Below are 18175 nucleotides of genomic sequence, written 5' to 3' on the forward strand. Positions count from 1 at the left end.
CTGTTGTTTGGTTCTGTGTAAAAATGCAAAGGTGGCCTGAAGAAAAAGACTTCGTAGCTGCTCTATAAAGCCATCTATGTCTATGATATCTGTATATCATACACTGAATCATACTGAATATAATAGTTGTTGATGTTAAAAATTTAAAAACACATCAGTGAGCCACACTGTTACACTGAAGTAGACATAGCTCAATTTTCATCAGCAGAACAGTGCAATTTTAGTCCATTTTAAGCTTTCAAATGAAATAGTTTCAGGTGTGATTGTAGCAGCCAGCTCAGCACCTAAACGCCTCATGCAAACTTCAGGTGTCGCTGTGTGAAAGCATCAAAAATACAACTGAGAAGTTAAAAAAAAACAAGTGTTTATATTTCAGATTACCAAAGCAGACAGCCATCATCAATATCATCATCATCATCATTGTCGTCATCACGGTGAAGCATTCGGGTACAGTTAAAAAAATACAACTTTATATGTACATAGAAAAAGGTTGGCTTTGCTGAGCTTATAAAAATAACTATCATACTCAACTCAAATCAATCACCAATCAGTGACAGGAAGGAACATGACGGGCTGCTGAGCCCATACAGGTGAGCCTATCGGCTGATAGGTGGTAATCAATAACTGATTTTATACTGTGGGACTGAACTAGGACAGGAAACACAATAAAACCAGAGCCGGGAGAAGCTTTTTAAAGACAACACTGACGACTTAAGAAGTTTCATCTCCAACTACAGACTGATTTTATATTTTAGAAAACATCCAACAGATTTTATCTGGATTTCTTTCCTCAGCCAGCTGCAGACAGATGATTCCTCATGGCTAATGTTTAGATGAACAACTTTTTTTCTGTTAAAGTTACATTATATAGCAAAAGAAAGTACTGAATTTGAAAAGCTTGTTATCATCATCTAGAAACACCACCTTGTCTACACACACAGACAAAAGGCATGGGGCATTTACTGCCTACAAATATTCACCTGCATCCACATTTGTTTTGTTGATATGACAAATGCTTATTTGCACCAATCAAGTACAACAACAACAACTAAGAGGAGTCCTCCATTATGAGTTAATTCTATCCTTGTAGAGTGGCCTCACTTCTACTAATAACTCCTAAATTATGTCAGATTACACTGGCTTATGTGCTGCACATTAACACATTTTAAGGTTTGTTTTTTTTTATCAAATTACCACAAGCACTGACACACAGGTGGCTGATACAGTCTTCTGTATACATGACAGGACTTGGAGCGTGGACATGACCGAACTTTAAGGTCCAGTGTGTTGAATTTAGGGGCATCTATTTGCAGAAACTGAATATAATATACATAGCCATGTTTTAATTCATTTATAATCACCTGAAACTAAAAAATCGTAGTGTTAGCATCACCTTAGAATGAGCCCTTTGTATCTACATAGGGAGCGGGTCCTTTTCCATTTAGTCCACTATGTTGTTCTACAGTAACTCAGAACAAACATACCAAACACTGGCTCTATTTAGGGCACGATTTCACATGGGCCACCATAATTCTCCTGCACACATAGATTTAATGGCATCACCACTGGATGCCACTAAATCCTACACACTGCACCTCTGAGGTGCCAGTTTGGTCATTTTTGGAGGGATTTAAAGGTGAAGTGTGTAAGATTTAGGGGGATTTGGTGGGATCTTGCAACTAGCTGAAACTTCTCCTGGTTAGAATTTCTTCAGTTTTCATTGTTCAGGAGGTTTCTACCAGGAGCTTAATTATCTCTGGGGGTCTCTTCTCAAACAGACCAGTTGATTTAAAATGGTAGAAACACTGAATAAAGCAGTTTCATGTTACAAATCAGTGTACCTCTGGTGCTGCTTATTGCAGTTTGGCTTCTTACTATGTACGCAAAAATGCAAATGTCCCTAGAGCCAGTGATCAGATTGTCTGTTCTAGGCTACTGTAGAAACATGGTGGTGCAACATGTGATCTCCGCGAGGACCTGCTCCCTATGCCGATATAAATGGCTCATTCTAAGGTAGCAAAAACACAACAGTTCTTATTTTCATGTGATTATACACTAAAGGAAACATACTTCATACTCCATTTTGGCCAATACATCCCCCTAACACAGTGGAGCTTTAAAAAGTGGCTGTTCAGCAGTCAACTTCCGTATTTCAGTTATCGGAGCATCACTGAACTCACCAACACAGACAGTTTGCACACTAGTTTTCAATTGCATCACTACACCATTAACTCTGACCAAAAAATAAAGATGACTAAATCACTGCAAAATTTACAAAAATAAACAAAAACTGACAACAGCCTGGAGGGAAGGAAGTCAAGCCTAAAACCTGATGTTCAACAGGAATGTAAATATGTATTTAAAGGGATAAAAATATGCAGAATAACCTTTAAAAGGACCATGAGACCAGAAGGACGTCCTGAAAATCAATACGTTCACATGAATTTATAGAGTTCCACAGCTGATGATTGTTCACAGGAAAAAGTTGTTAAATGGCAATAATTCTTTTAATCAAAAATGCAAAAAATTAAATGAGTTACAGGTTCTTAAATGTGAATCTCTTGTTTTTTTAAACTCTTCTATGACAGTTTGACAATTGACAGTTTTGGACATTTGAAGAAACTGATAGGAAACTTTTTGAGAATCTGTAAAATAACTGATAATGAAAACAATCATGAGCTGCAGCAACAAGCTTACAACCACCTGATAACAGGAAACAGCTGGTTTTGATAATAATCTGAGAAAATCAAACATTTCTGTGATGGATCTGGTTCAGCTCTTGGATCTATGACACTCAAAGTCAATCCAGGAAAAAAGACGACTTTTTCTGTACTGAAACATTAACAAGCTCATTGAGGAGCGACCAGAAGCAGAAAAGCTGAGAACATTAGCATTTTATCACAAAAAGGTTCCCTTTGCTTCAAAAAGAGATCCACTGAAACCTCTGGGCTTCCCCGCTCACTTTGGGATACATTTGTATGGAGGCAAATTCTAATTCTTGTTTTTTTAGTGAAGTGAGTTCTTAAACGTGATGACGTCACATCCCAAAACAAAACTGATTATAAAGAACAACAGTAACACAATATGAAAAAAGTAGGAAGCAGTTCAGAGTTATTTTAGTGTCCAAAGAATCCTGAAAAAGGTGCCTTTTCTTCACCTTCACAGTTGTGGCCTTGTTTTGTCTGTACTCTTTCAGGGAAGCAAAATGGTGCAAGCTGCAGTGAGGTGTGAGTAGCTAGTTTCATAAAGGTTTAATGTGGTCCCAATTTATCAAAATTTGAAGTTATGAAAGCATCAGATGAACAATCTGCTGATAAAAACTGATCATGACAGAAATACAGGGACAAAAATGGGCTATAACGGGACAACCAACTGTGTTAACAAAAAAGGACAAAAATGTTAAATTGAAAAACTAAAACTCTCAGAGTCAGCGTTAAAGCAATGTTCAGGAAACAGACATGGCTGTGTTTAAGGAGGACCGTCTTTCCCTCATGTTGTTAATTTGATTTGGGATCACTGACTGCAGCTAAAACAAAAGAAGTTAGTACACTGTCGCTTTCTTCCCCCTCAGTTGATCTCCATCTCTTTTATCAATTCATCCAGTCTCATTCCTTTCTGCAGCAGCTATTTTGCATCCCAATTAAGAAGGCATTCAGTTAGAGTGTAAATAGGAACTCAGTCATAACTCCTCAGTCATGTTTGTTTAGTCTGTTTTCACCTGTCTCTTCCCACTGTTTTGTCCTTTTGGGGAAGCTATTTCATTTCCCTCTCTGAAGTGTCATCATCAAATTTTTCCAGGATTCAAAATAGGGCATGGCTAAACTCCTCCATCATGCTTGTTTAGATTTTTATCAATCTGTCTTTATCCTCTGTATCGCCATTTTGTTTTCCTCTCTGAAGTGGTGATATTGAATCATTGAAGGATTCAAAATGGTGCAGGATCAAACTCGTCTGTCTTCTTTGTTTAGTCAGTTTTCAATCGTTTCCTGCTCCTAATGTTTTTGAAAAGCCATTTTGTGTCTCCTCTCCATTGTCTTTTGGGGATTCAAATTGGTGCACACTTGAAATCATCCGGCTGTGAAACCAACACCTCCAGTTATGATATGTCTTTCTGACGGTGTTACCCCCGCTTCTCAACCTCACCTCCTCCTCTCTGTTAGGAGCTGACCTCCGTCGTCTCTCCCCCTGTCTCCACCAGTGTCACCTGACCCTCCTCCCCCTCCATGATGATGCCTCCCTCCTGCAGCACCACCATCTCCCCCTCCTCTTCCACCATGCCGGCCGCAGCCTCCTCCTCGTCCTCCTCCCCTCCAACCACCTCCTCAGGGCTGGCTGCGTTGGCAGCGGCATTGGCAGTGGCAGTGTTGGCATTGGTGCTGTTGGCCTGACTTTGGGACATGGCCTCCAGCTTGATGCGGTACTCCTCGGCCTCCTGCTCCTTACGCAGCAGCTGCTGCCGGTACTCCTGTGCCTTCCTGTTGGCCTCCTGCAGTTGCCTCTGCAACAACTCCTGTAGAAAAAGAAGAAGAAGAAGAAGAAGAAGAAGAAGAAGAAGAAGAAGAAGAACAACAACAACAACAACAACAAGAACAAGAACAAGAAGAACAAGAAGATCATGTTAATATAGATCAACTCACAGAACTTCTATTTCTGTTACTACATGTACTACAACTGTTACTACTTGTACTACTGCAATACTAAGTGTTCTCCACTCACTGTCTCTCCTGTGTCGTTGTGGTTGTTGGTCACCTCCAGCTTCCTCTTCCTGGATGGTGGAGGCTGAGGGTCCTCCGTCACCACCTCTTCTGTCACGGTGTTGGCCGGCACCGCCAGCACTGTACACAAACAAACAAACAAACAAACATATTGATTACCAATATATTGTTCTGATCAGGGAGCGCTGAGCTGACAGGAGGTTGTCTTACTCTGCTGTCCGTGCTGCATGGTGACAAAGAACGGCGGCGCCATCCCTCCTGTGGTCTGCAGGTTGCCGTGCTGGTCTGTCACTATGGTGATGACCCTCTGACCCCCCTCGTTGACAACTGTGGCGTGCTGGATGTTGGAGTCCAGAGCGCTGGCGGCCATCGCTTCCTCTGAGTCACCTGAGAGACACAAACGTTATACCATCACAGCACAGGATGAAAGGTTCCTGTGTTTCTGTGTGAGTGTTAGATGGAGCTGTGATTCCCTGCCCGAGCCCAGTGGTGCGCGACCTGGCTAGGGCCCCCCCCCCAACTAAGAATTTTCCTAGTCGACCAATAGTAATCATTTAGGGCCATTAGTCGACTAGTCACCTGCATGTTTACAATATTAATTTAATTATTAAATGATATATTTTGGGCGGGGCAACACAATGGTTTGAGTTGAAGGTGTGAGAAAGAATAGTATCAATAACATTGTCAACACTGCTACATTACAGCTGGAGACACTTTAAGTCCAGAAAGATCTCGTATCCTAGGGTGTCGGTGGCTTAGTGGGTAGAGCAGGCGCCCCATGTTCAAGGCTGTTGCCTAAGCAGCCAGGTTTGAATCCAGCCTGTGGCCCTTTGCTGCATGTCATCCCCCTCTCTCCCCCTTCATGCTTACCTGTCCTGTCCATTAAAGGCAAAATGCCCCAAAAAATATCTTTAAAAAAAAAAAAGGATCTCGTAGGCAAACAACACACACAGGCAACAACATGCAGGTGTATTTTATGTTAACATGGTCATTTCTACAGAGGAATTCTTATTTTTTCATTCCAGTTTTAATTTTGTTCGAATCAAATGCAAAATGTTAGTGCATGCTTTACATTAAAGAGTTAATGCAAACAAACCCATCTGTACTATTTATTCCCTAACCCAATGAGAATTGATAAGAGAACTGATAAGGATAAGTGATATCGATAAGGGAATGAGAATCGCTAAATTCTTATCAATTCCCATCCCTACCGCCTGGAAAACACAAGGTTGGGTGCGGGGCCCTACTCTTGTACCTTTTCTGTGCCAGCTTTCAAGAGCATGGCGGCAGATTGCGTCTGAGGTTGCTAAGCAACCTTAACAGGCATCATATAGCCTATTTTCCTGAAATCCTGAGAGCAGAGCTGATCTTCTTCCAGGCACTGTTTATAAATGTGTAGGCTTATCGACTGTGGGACAGATGTAAAGCTGTGCATAGCCCTGCACTAAAATGATCAACTTTTCCATATTTGTCAGACTGAATATTTACAAGGGAAAGATATCTGTCGGCTGTGATTGGTTTGTAACGTGACTCCTGTCTGACTGCTGAGCGTGGCCTCTTCCTGTGTCTGTCCTTTCAAATTAAATTCCTACATGGCCCATTATATAGGTTTGGATTTATTTTGACAAGGCGCAGCTCCTAATAGAGTTTCATGTTTGTTTTATTTTTGTTTTTGTTTCTGCAAGTAAGCTTCCAATGAAATCTTGCTGACTAATGACCTTTCTTGTCGACTAACGTTTGGTCAGCTATTAAAGGGAAGCCCTACACCTGGCTGTAATTTCTCATTACTCCCTCAGGCTTGAATCGGGTTGGGTTCTCAACAATTTACCGGTGGGTTTTTTTTTTAATGAAACCAGAAGTTGTAGTGCATAAACAGCGGGAGTTATTATGACTGAATCAAGATGAAAAAAGAGAGAAAGAGACTGGGACTGCGACTGAGCTTGGGAAAGTGATGAAACAATGGAGTGATACAATGGAGAACTGGGGAAGAGCAAAAGGCTTTAAGGCCACTTAGTTGGCAGTAGTTGCTTCTGCTTCCCCAGCAGTGGGAGAGATGTGGTGACATGCAGTGAAGAGCGGTCATCACCACTTGCGTGCCGCATCACCATAGACTGCTGTGTGCACAAGACGCACCAAGGGGCACAACCCACTCTGCTGAACCTGTCGTGCATGAGACGACAGACTAGTGAAATAGCAGAAGGAAGAGGAGAAGGGCAAGTGGTGCAAGGAAACACGTCAGCCCTTAGCTTGTAATATATGTTTTAATATTAAGAAATACATATCTCATAGGCCTGATATATAAAATATTATACAGTCACTAAAGGACTTTGCAATGTTGCAATCGCAACAATTAATGCAAATTCAACCAGCCCCAGTGAATTCTGCCCAACCGTGCAATTTTGTCCAATCACCGCAACTTTGACCAGCCTCCTGTGAGTTCCACATATCATAGCAGTCCCCCGCATAAACATAATGGACATACGTCACCGAATTCACTTCCTTGTTTACGGTATGAAGATGCAGACGTGCGATTCTAATGTCTCAATTTACCATAAAAATTACTGCTAAAGACCATGCAAAACAATTCCCTGATGTTCTTCACAAAAGAAGAGGTAAAGTGTTTTGCATCCTGTGCAATATTGTGGTGGAGCACAAATGAAAAACATCAATTGACAGACACTTTCTACCGCAATACATTTTCGGAGAATGGCTGAAACTAGCAAACCACAGACCAGACAAATCACAGTGACAGAGGCTGCTGCATCCAAATCTGTTGCAAGCGCTGAAAGAATGATGGTACGTTAGATTAAATACATGTGGTTGGAAGTAACGTTGGTTTATTATAAATGCAAAGTAAGAGAGGTGTGCTTGCATGTTCACAAACACCAGAGTTCAGGTTTATTCCGCTTGGAACAAGTTACCTTTGGTTTTTAATGATGTATATAAGACAAAGCAAAACAAAATCAAAAATTAAATGTCTATTATAATTTTCACTATTTCTAGCAATTTCATCGCAAAAAAATATGCTTACAACATTGCAACATTCATCTCAATTTTTTTTTAGAAAAGCTGGCACGAAATCAGGCATTTTAGGCCGCAACAATCCCGAAAAAGCCTGCGAAATCCTGGAGGGACTGATTTTGAAATTTGGGTTTTCAATCGGGCTCAGGCCCAAAACTACTGCCATGGTTCGGGCTCGGGTCGGGCTTTGACAGATTTTTTTGGGCCCAATCAGAGTTTAGTGTTAGTGTGTTTTTGTGTGTTTCTGTGTGAGTGCTGGTACCTGCGTTGGCCTTGTTGAGCAACTCGGCCAGGTTTACCACTCCCCCCTGGATGGCAGGTATTCCCTGGATGATGAACTGCGGCTGGTTGGTAGTAGTGCTGGTCTCTACATTCATACTCACCTGGTTCATGTTCACCTGGTTCATGTTCACCTGGTTCTGCATGCCCTCCTGCAAACACACACCGAGTACAAATGTCAAGAAAACCTGAGGTGGAAATGTCTTCTTTAAATGATATGTTTTGAGCCTCTTGGTGTGAGTCAGAATCAGACTTCAAGACACATTTAAGACAGTTTTTTAACTGTTTGTGATCATCTGAACAGAAGTTTTGATAATATATTTACACTATGGTTCAAAAGTTCAGAATCAGCTCTTATATTGATTTTTTTCTTCCTTCAAGAATCAATATTTGAACCAAGATAAAAAATAGTGTAAAACTTAGGAGAACAAAACAACAGTGTGCTTGAGGTCTGTCTTTATCATATGAAACTCAAAAAAGGGTCAACACATGGGGAGAAAAGATGAACTTCGGGCACTCGTGTGGAGCAGGAAAAAATGCACTCAATTAAGTTAAAAAGCCTTTATTCAAAAAACATGGCAAAAACAGAGACTGGTTCATCTTCAAAATGGCCTCTCATTGTGTTCCATTGCTGTCATCCACCTGCATTAACTTATCAATCAGGACTGGTGGACACCCCCTACCAAGTTTATAAAGTGTTTGCTCGACTTTTATCCATCCTTTTGCACCCTGATGAAGACCTTAGGGCTGCCCAGTCGGTGTTTTAATGTAAGTAGTAGGGCTGCCCCCTACTAGTTGACCAAACGTTAGTCGAACCAGAAAGGTCATTAGTCGGCAAGATTTCATTTGTCACTTAGTTGCAGAAAAAATAAATAAATAAATAAATAAATAAATAGATTAACGTGAAACTCTGTTAGGAGCTGCACCTTGTCAAAATAAATTAAAACCTATGTTTTTGAAGGGACAGACACAGGAAGAGGCCCTGGCCCTAAATATGGAAAAGTTAATTTTCATGCAGGGCTATTCAGAGCTTTACATCTGTCCCATGGACAACAGGCCTACACACTTATAAACAGCACCTGGAAGAAGATCAGCTCTGCACTCAGGATTTCAGCAAAATAGGCTATACGGTGCTTGTTAAGGTTGCTTAGCAACCTCAGAAGCAACCTGCCGCTGCACTCTTGAACGCTGGCACAGAAAAGGCACAAGAGTACCACCTAGTACCCGACCTCGCGTTTTCCAGACGGTTAAAGACACAGCATGTGTACAGCCCCTAATTTACAGGGCTGGTACCTGCTGTTATTCCACAGGCTGATTAATAACACGTCAGGCAGGAAATCCAAAGTGTGGGATCATTTTGAGAAGGTGAAGGACGAACCCAAGATGATATGTAAACTCACCTTCATTTGTCGACTACAAACATGACGTATCATCTGAAACATGGAAGTAGCTACATGCCCATTAGCCACTTAGCACAGTCATGACTGCTTTGCCGACAGCGTCATTAACAGGCGGCTCGCTCAGTGTGTGATGTGCACTTGTAGATAAAATATAGGCCTATATTAATGAAGGTTCATTAGTACGGTTTTGTATTTCTCTGTAATGTAGCACAGTGTTAACAATGTTACTGATACTATTCTTTCTCACACCTTCAACTCAAACCATTGTGTTGCCCCGCCCAAAATATATTATTTAATAATTAAATTAATATCGTAAACATGCGGGTGACTAGTCGACTAATGGCCCTAAATGATGACAATTGGTCGACTAGGGAAATTCTTAGTTGGTGGCAGCACTAGTAAGTAGCTATGCTTCGAGTGCATTTCTTCCTGCTCCACACGAGTGCCTGAAATCCCTCTTTTTTCCCCCTTAAAAACAATATAATTCAGACACCATCTGTATTTATTACATTTGAAAGAGTTTCAGCACTAGAAGAAGAATGAAATGAGAGGATAACCCTACAGTGTCTCATGACGTGGGAGAACACTGTTATCTTGGATGTCGACTTTGTTCTCGTCTAAAAAAGTGTTGGTGAGATGGTGTAGCAGGTTCAACACTTTTTGAATGAAGATACCAGTCATTCACTTTTAACAAATAATAATTTCACAACAAAAATAGTGATAGAAATATAACAGCCAAACCACATAAAACAATAAAGCACAAAGCAAATAATAAAATAAATATTACCGAAAACCAGCGCTGCAAAAACAAATAGACCACAATTCAATTCAGTTTTCAACATGTGTATTAAACCAGCAAGCAAAGCAATCCTGGTGTGTGTGTATGAAAGAATCCTCAAACAGTCTTTTACTGTGTTCAGACTACAAGTCATTTTCAGTGGAAGCCGGTGGCATGAAGCTACACACTAATGCCTGCTATTTACTGCTGCTGACAGGCATGATGAGCTACAAATCAAAGTTGAGCTGGCCTCTAGGGGTGTACCATATCATCTCGTTCACGATAATGCCGGCATAATATTAATATCATATTAAAAAATTAATATCGCGATACTACTACTTTTTGACATATTAATGTCATACTGTTACCCACGGCAACAAGCATGGGCTAAAAGCGAAATATTACCAACTCCGCGGTGATTCCAAAAAGAGGAGCAGCTTCAGTCATGTGAAACTGTGGCGTCCTGAGTGTTTTATGAACAGCTCTGCACTTCTCACTCTTTTAGTGACTTACTGCTCAGAGGGAACTCATTCAGCAACTCCTCTGGCAGCAGCACAGTGTCTCTCCCTCTCCTTTCTCACCGTACACACATGGGAGTCTGTGTCGTCAAGTGATTTTGTCATAAACATTTGGTAATGTAAACCTACATGAAGATCGCGGCTCAACAAAAACTACATATGTGAATGTGTGATAGTTATGGTAGCATAACAGGTCACCACAGGTTACAGTGTGATGATTAGATGAGAAATGGCAGAGCAGTCGCAGCTCCCAGGGTGGTGACAATCGTGAAGAAAAAATGTTCCGATGTTTAGTTCAATGTATAGAACAAATAATTGTTCAGTTGTTATATTGACTGCTGTCATTAAAAGAAACACATGAACACCATGATTCCTTTATGATTAAGTGTTTGTGTCTGTGTCCGTCTGCCCCGCCCCCAAAACTGTAAACCTAGGGGAAACACTGAACAGTAATAAATATTTTTGTCTTCATTTAGAACGTTTCATCTTTTTGGATTTATTGTCCCAGTTCAGGCTGTTTGAGACTTTGATTAAACTCTAGACATGAGTTAAGACATTCTTATATCTGCTGTAATAAAATAAAATAAATAACATCACATTTAAGAAGATGAAAATAAACGCAAGAAAACAGCCTCAACAACATCATCTATACAAACCATTAAACTAAACTTTTAATCTGTCATGTAACATCAACCCACAGCTCAGAGGTCAGTCTCTCACCTGCAGCAGCAGCATCAGCTCCGTGTTCTGGATGTCGACGGCAATGTCAAACGGCGTCTTGTCAAACTTGCTAAGGGCGTGCACATCTGCTCCATGCTTAATGAGCGTCTCTGCAACGCCATGGTGACCGTGCTGTGCAGCCCAGTGCAGCGCTGTCATCTTCAGCATGTCTTTGGCATTGATGTCTGCTCCACTCTGAAAGTTTGAACACAATTAGAAACCGAGGTGATGTCATCAGAAATATTGTTTCCTTTCACCTGTCTTCTTCTCCTGCTCTAGTTTTAAATGAAGAAGAGTTTTCCAGGTCTTTATCTTAACTTATTTTCTGGCTTTTGTATGAGAGTGTTCAGAAATTTTATTCACTTTGATTTAATCTTTATAAAGACATTCTGAAGGATGGATCGATAAAAAATCTTTATAAACTTTATTTAAGACTAAAACACTACATGCAACTTTAGTCAAGACCATGTTGGATGTTTGGACACTTAATGTTTTATGTCACGTTTTCTTCAATACTAAAATAAACCTCAGGTTGTTTCACAGCATTAGAAGCAACTGACAGTTTTTTGGAGTCAAGGGTCAGAGGTCACAGACAAACATTGTCTTTCAGTCCTGAAGAATCAAAATAACCTAAACTCCAGATTAAAGTCAGTAACATCTGAGCGGCTCTCACCCGGACCAGCAGCTCCACAATGACCATGTGTCCCTCAGCAGCGGCCATGTGCAGTGGGGTCCTGTCCACTTTGGTGCGGGCATCTCTGCTGACGCCGGCTCTCAGCAGGACATCGGCGGTGGAGTAATGACCGTGCTGAGCAGCCAGGTGGAGCGGGGACGTCCCCAACTACAGAATATATACAGACATGTTTTATAGATAGACAACACAACAGGACAAAGGCTTCTTCATCAGTTTTAGGGCTCAAAATCACAAAAATAACAGTCAGTGAAATCAGGAGCTCAAAAACAAGTCACACAAACTAACAACACAAACTTTACTTCCAATACTCAAAACTGTTTATTAACAAGAACTGTGATATGAACTGCAATTTCAGTGGGAATGGTGTTATTTTGCATTTCATTTTAACTGGAAAAAAATGATGGTGTGTGATTTTGTCTGGGGTCTTTACCAAATAAGCCAGTCCCCTTGCTGGGGCATCTCTGTAGCACCACATTGCTTCATTTATAATGATATGCTGCGACACAATTTACCTTTATTAAAAAATTGCAGCTCCTGCAATTTTGTAAATTACACCTCGCCATATTGCATTTTTGAAAACATTTTGATAAACTGTGCTGCCCTACTGCAAAGTGAGCGTTCCTTGCTCTCATACTGCTCTCTGGTACAGGCACCTGCAGACACTAGGGCTGCCCCCAACTAAGAATTTCCCTGGTTGACCGATAGTCGTCATTTAGGGCTATTAGTCGACTAGTCGCCTGCATGTTTACGATATTAATTTAATTATTACATGATATATTTTGGGTGGGGCAACAAAATGGTTTGAGTTGAAGGTGTGAGAAAGAATAGCATCAGTAACATTGTTAATGCTATGCTACATTACAGAGAAATACAAAACCCAGTCCCTCCAGGATCTTGCGGCAAAAAACCTTGAATTTGCGGCCAATTTTGTCAAAAATTGCGATGAAAATTGTGGCATTTTTATGATATTTTGCGGGAAATTGCGGCAAATGACAAAAATTGTGGCTAATGACAAAAGGAGAAAGTTTTTTTGTTTTTTTTTTAGGGCCCAATTGATTTATCGGCCGGCCGATTATAGCCATTAGAGAATAATCGGCAATCGGCCAAAAGTTGGCCAATTGATGCCGATGTTAACACTTATATTTTCATCACTAATAAAATGCAGGGAATATGGTGTTTTACTTAGAAATGATGTCCTTGTGTTACTTTTTGCACTATAATCTACCTCTGTTATATTGGCAATAATAAGAAGAACTCTGGTACTGTGAACATACATGTGAATGTCTTAATTCATATAGACTTTGCATGATTATTTTATTTCCCAGAGGTTTACTGCCTTTTTGCACATCATATTTTTGATTTATTTTGAGTTCAAGTTGTTCATATGCTGCTTGTTCCACACAATTTCTGATAATAAAAGTATTTGAAAATAGTAAAATGTTCTTCCTTCAATTTATATCTTTGTAAAGAGTGTTTGAACTACATTTAAGCCATTAAAAGCAGGTATTTCGGGGGTTTTTAAATTGAAAAACATAAAAATTTAATCGGCTGATATATCGGTTGATATGATCGGATTTTTTTATTCCATAAACATAACATTTTAATACATTCAACACATATTGTATGCATTTAAACAGTGCAAATTTTTGCAGAGCATTTCTCCATAGTGCAATGCCATTAGCGCATTTGATGGCGCGTCTGATGACGTTTCAAATGACGACGCATGCGCGACGACTTCCGGTCGGCCGGAAAATGAGGAAAAACCAAATCAAGGGACTTTTGAAAAATTGCAAGTCCCTGCAAATATTGCGGACTTTCATTGAATTTGTGTTAATTATTGCGATCGTGATTTTCTGGAGGGACTGAAAACCGTACTAATGAACCTTCATTAATATAGGCCTATATTTTATCTACACGTGCACGTCACACACTGAGCGAGCCGCCTGTTAATGATGCTGTCGGCAAAGCAGTAATGATTGTGCTAAGTGGCTAATGGGCATGTTTTGGATGATACGTCATGTTTGTAGTCGACGAATGAAGATGAGTTTACATATCACCTTGGGTTCGTCCTTCACCTTCTCAAAATGATCCCACACTTTGAATTTCCTGCCCGACATGTTATTAACTAGCCTGTGGAATAACCGCAGGAACTATCCCTGGAAATTAGGGGCTGTACACATGCAGCGTCTTTAACCATCTGGAAAACATGAGGTCAGGCACTGGGCGGTACTCCTTTTTACTACACTACATTTTTTTGTGCCAGCTTTCAAGAGCACAGCTGCAGATTGCGCATCTGAGGTTGCTAAGCAACCTTAACAAACATTGTATAGCCTATTAACCTGAAATCCTGAGAGCAGAGCTGATCTTCTTCCAGGTGCTGTTTATAAGTGTGTAGGCCTATCTTCCATGGGACATGTGCAAAGCTCTGGGCAGCCCTGCACTAACATGATCAACTTTTCAATACCTATCACAGAAGATGGGAAAGATATCTGTCAGCTGTGATTGGTTTGTAATGTGACTCATGTCTGACTGCTGGGCATGGCCTCTTCCTGTGTCTGTCCTTTTAAATTAAATTCCCACATGGTCCAGTCATATAGGTTTTAATATATTTTGACAAGGCGCAGCTTCTAACAGAGTTTCACGTTTGTGTTTTGTTCTTTTCTGTGACTAAATGACCCATGAAATCTTGCTGACTAATGACCTTTCTGGTCGACTAACATTTGGTCAAGTATTGGGGGCAGCCCTAGCAGACACAGACCCAGGGTGAGTCTGAGTGAGATGGAGGCAGCTGCCTGGAGGAAGAGAGGCTTCACTCGGTCAGGCTGTGAGATTAACACAACACCCCAAACAGCCTTCTTCCATCTCAGAAACATCACCCATCTCTGTCCATCCCTCATCCTCATTCACGCATTCATCACCTCCAGACCGGAATACTACAATAGTCCCCTCGACAGCTCATCATCCAAAACTCTCAAAAAACTACAATATATCCAAAATTCAGCTGCTCATCTCCTCACATACTCCCACACCCGTTACCAAATCACCTCCATCCTTCAACCTCCACTGCCTCCCATCCCGCAAACTCCTCCTCATCATCTGTAAAGCCCCCCTCAACCTGGCTCCCCCTTGCCTGTCCGAGCTCCTCCACTGGCACACTCCATCCCACCTCTCAGGTCTGCTGATCCCCCAAACATACCTCTCCAAAAGTGCTTGCAACCTCTAAAAAACTGTGTTCTCCTTCTCCCTCTCTCTATTTCATCCTTGTTTTTTTTTTTTGTTTTGTTGTTGTTCTCTGTAGAGCATCTTTGAGTATCCAATAAAATGCTATATAAATTCAATGTATTAATATGTATTATCATTATTATTATTATCATAACTTTATCTATTATTGTGAGAAACACACTGAGGCAGTTAAACTGAAGTCTCACCCAGTCGGTGGTGAACGGAGCTCCGTTGGCCATCAGGTTTCTGACCTCATCGTCTTGACCTTTCCGAGCGGCCTCCAGCAGACGCTTCCCGAGGTCCACCAACGACATCTGACACAAACACAGAAACTCATGTTCATAATGCAGATATATTTGTCAACAAAACATCTCTACAGTTTCACCCTTTATTCTACAACAACACAAAAACAACAAACTTCTGTGTATAAGCTGTTTTAATTTAACATCATGCAGCCACATCTGAGGTTTATTTGGGTATTTCGTTTTTCTGCTACTTTATAGGTCTACTCTGCTACATCAAGTAAAGTATTATACTTTTTTTTACTACACTACATTTATTTGACAGTTTTAGTCACTTTACAGATTCAGATCATTAACACAAAATATAATAAACTAATCAATAATAATGTAATATAGATTAAACTACCCAGCAGTAAAAGTAATCAAAATGAATTCCACCTTTACCAGCCGCAACATTAAAGTGATGAACACATTAATGCATCAACAACTGTAATACAATAATATGATCAAATGGATCAATGTGCAGAATTAGTACTTTTTCTTTTGGTACTTTAGGTATATTTTGCTGATAATACTATGATCGCCGAGTATTTTTTTTCATTGTTGTATTCTACTGTATGCTTTTACATAAGTAAATGATCTGAGCAATTCTTTCACCGCCACTTAAAAGTGTCAAAAACTGATGCCTGCCTGGTAATGGATTCAAACTGGAAGTGTTTTAGGCGCTAACAGCATCGATAACATCCATAACATAAAAATACACAACAAAATAACTTCACAAATTAATAACTGGTAAATGATTCTTACGTTTTGAAGATGTAGCACAGGTATGAGTGGGTTTCTTGCTGGGTTGCAATGGAGTGAGATTTTATGGTACGATTACCATCTTAGAAAATACCACGGTTTCACTGTATCACAGTATTATGCAATTATTATTATTATCGTTATTATTACTATTATTATCAGTTACAATGGCCATTAAAGGACTGAAAACAGAAGATTGAGGAGGGTGAACAAACGTTTTATTATAACTGAAACTTTTTTCCCCAACTTTGTTTATTTGTTATAATATCGATTTATACTGAACATTGTCTATCTCTTTGATGTCCCTTACCCTCTGATTTTCCCTTATGTTATCTCATACTTTTGTCTCCTATGTTCACAAGGAAATGTGAAAAAGAATGTAAAAGTTGTAATTATAATGGTATAACAGTCACAGGGGACAGTTTGATACTTTCAATTACATTTTTCTGATTATACTTGTCAATGCAGGACTTTTACTGTAAAAGTGTTGTTTTTCTGAATACTTTCTCCAATATGGTTATTTGTGGTTATATTGAATAGGGTTTATTTAGGGAAAGAGACGACAGAGCTAGGTAAATTAGCTCGATACTCTGTGTCCGGTAATGGAATCCGCAGAGCTACACAGCAGTTGTGATTAAGACACAGCGGAGAAGGACGAGGTTTTTCTCTCTGCGGCCGAGGAGCCATTTTACGCGCCTCCGTGGACAGAAAAGAGTCCGCCATGTGCCACGTACCCCCGTCTCCCCTCCAGGAGCTGTTATTTACCACAACAACCGTTTAAACCCGTCACCTGCTGCACCGAAACATTTGCAACATCAACAGACAGGAAACCGTTTGATATTAAGTTGTTGGTTTTCCGGGGGAAGTCAGAGAGAAATTTCCTATTTTACACACGGAGAAAAAAACTACTTCCACATCCGGTTAACTAGCATTCTTCAAGCGCGCGCTGTTAAACCGCGTACAGGAGATTGGACTCAATAAAAACTTAGAAATCAACAGTATTTTGACCGTTCTACACGCGAAGACGAAGATAAAAAATTCGCTTTCTTCCACAAGAAGATTGTGGAGCAGTTACTTACCGCATCCAGGTTTTTTAGGGTCCAGCCGGAGAGCTCTTCTCTCTGCTAAGCTAATGCTAGCAGGCTAAACACAACAAATCTCTCCGCTTGTGAAGACTTGTGTGCGCTATATATCACTCTGCGTTCACATCAAGTAGGTCAGTGATGTGCACACTTATATTCACAATGCGCTAAACATGGAAATGAGGCTCCACTGTAGCTCGTCGGGCTCAGAGTCAGGACTTGTTTACCGCGGCGAGTTACCGAGAAGCCAACGGTACAGGCCCCGGATGTTAGCTGCTTCTTCTTCTCGTCGTTTTTTTTTTGGCGGATGGAAGCCAGTGTTAATGTGCAGTACCGCCACCCTCCATGTTGGAGTGTGTGTACTGTGAAGATACCAAAACACTCAATCCAGAGAGAAATGTAAATGGTCCATATTTAGAAACTGCCTTGAAATGAGCAATATAAACTTATGTGGAGTTGTGGTGTCACAGCAATACTATGTAAAGGTAGAAACTGCCATCACAGTCAGGGTGAATCCAAATGTCCAGACTTCAACGCACTTGTGGATTTTGCAGGCACGTACCCAGGAAGTCTGGGAGTGCTGTCTAAATCCACAGGCTTGTTCCAGATGAACTGTGGCTCATGTGGAAAGTGGACGAGATGAGACAGCAGTAGCAAGAGGCGGTGAAATTGAGACAGTTTCCAGCAGCCTTCAGTCTGT

The 18175-nt window shown here is 40.6% G+C and overlaps 1 protein-coding gene across 1 annotated transcript; it reads right to left on the minus strand.

Annotated features, from left to right (window-relative positions):
- Positions 1 to 347: 347 nt before the first annotated feature.
- On the minus strand, positions 348 to 17759 carry gabpb2a (GA binding protein transcription factor subunit beta 2a). Its single transcript, XM_033637343.2, has 8 exons — positions 17473 to 17759; positions 15554 to 15661; positions 12105 to 12272; positions 11432 to 11626; positions 7999 to 8167; positions 4926 to 5102; positions 4717 to 4835; positions 348 to 4510 (listed from the first exon to the last, which is right to left on the minus strand). The coding sequence occupies exons 2-8, from the start codon at positions 15659 to 15661 to the stop codon at positions 4157 to 4159; spliced, it is 1290 nt and encodes a 429-aa protein (XP_033493234.1). The 5' UTR covers positions 17473 to 17759; the 3' UTR covers positions 348 to 4156.
- Positions 17760 to 18175: the final 416 nt, after the last annotated feature.

Source organism: Epinephelus lanceolatus, chromosome 16, assembly GCF_041903045.1.
Source record: "Epinephelus lanceolatus isolate andai-2023 chromosome 16, ASM4190304v1, whole genome shotgun sequence".
Classification (NCBI taxonomy): domain Eukaryota; kingdom Metazoa; phylum Chordata; class Actinopteri; order Perciformes; family Serranidae; genus Epinephelus; species Epinephelus lanceolatus.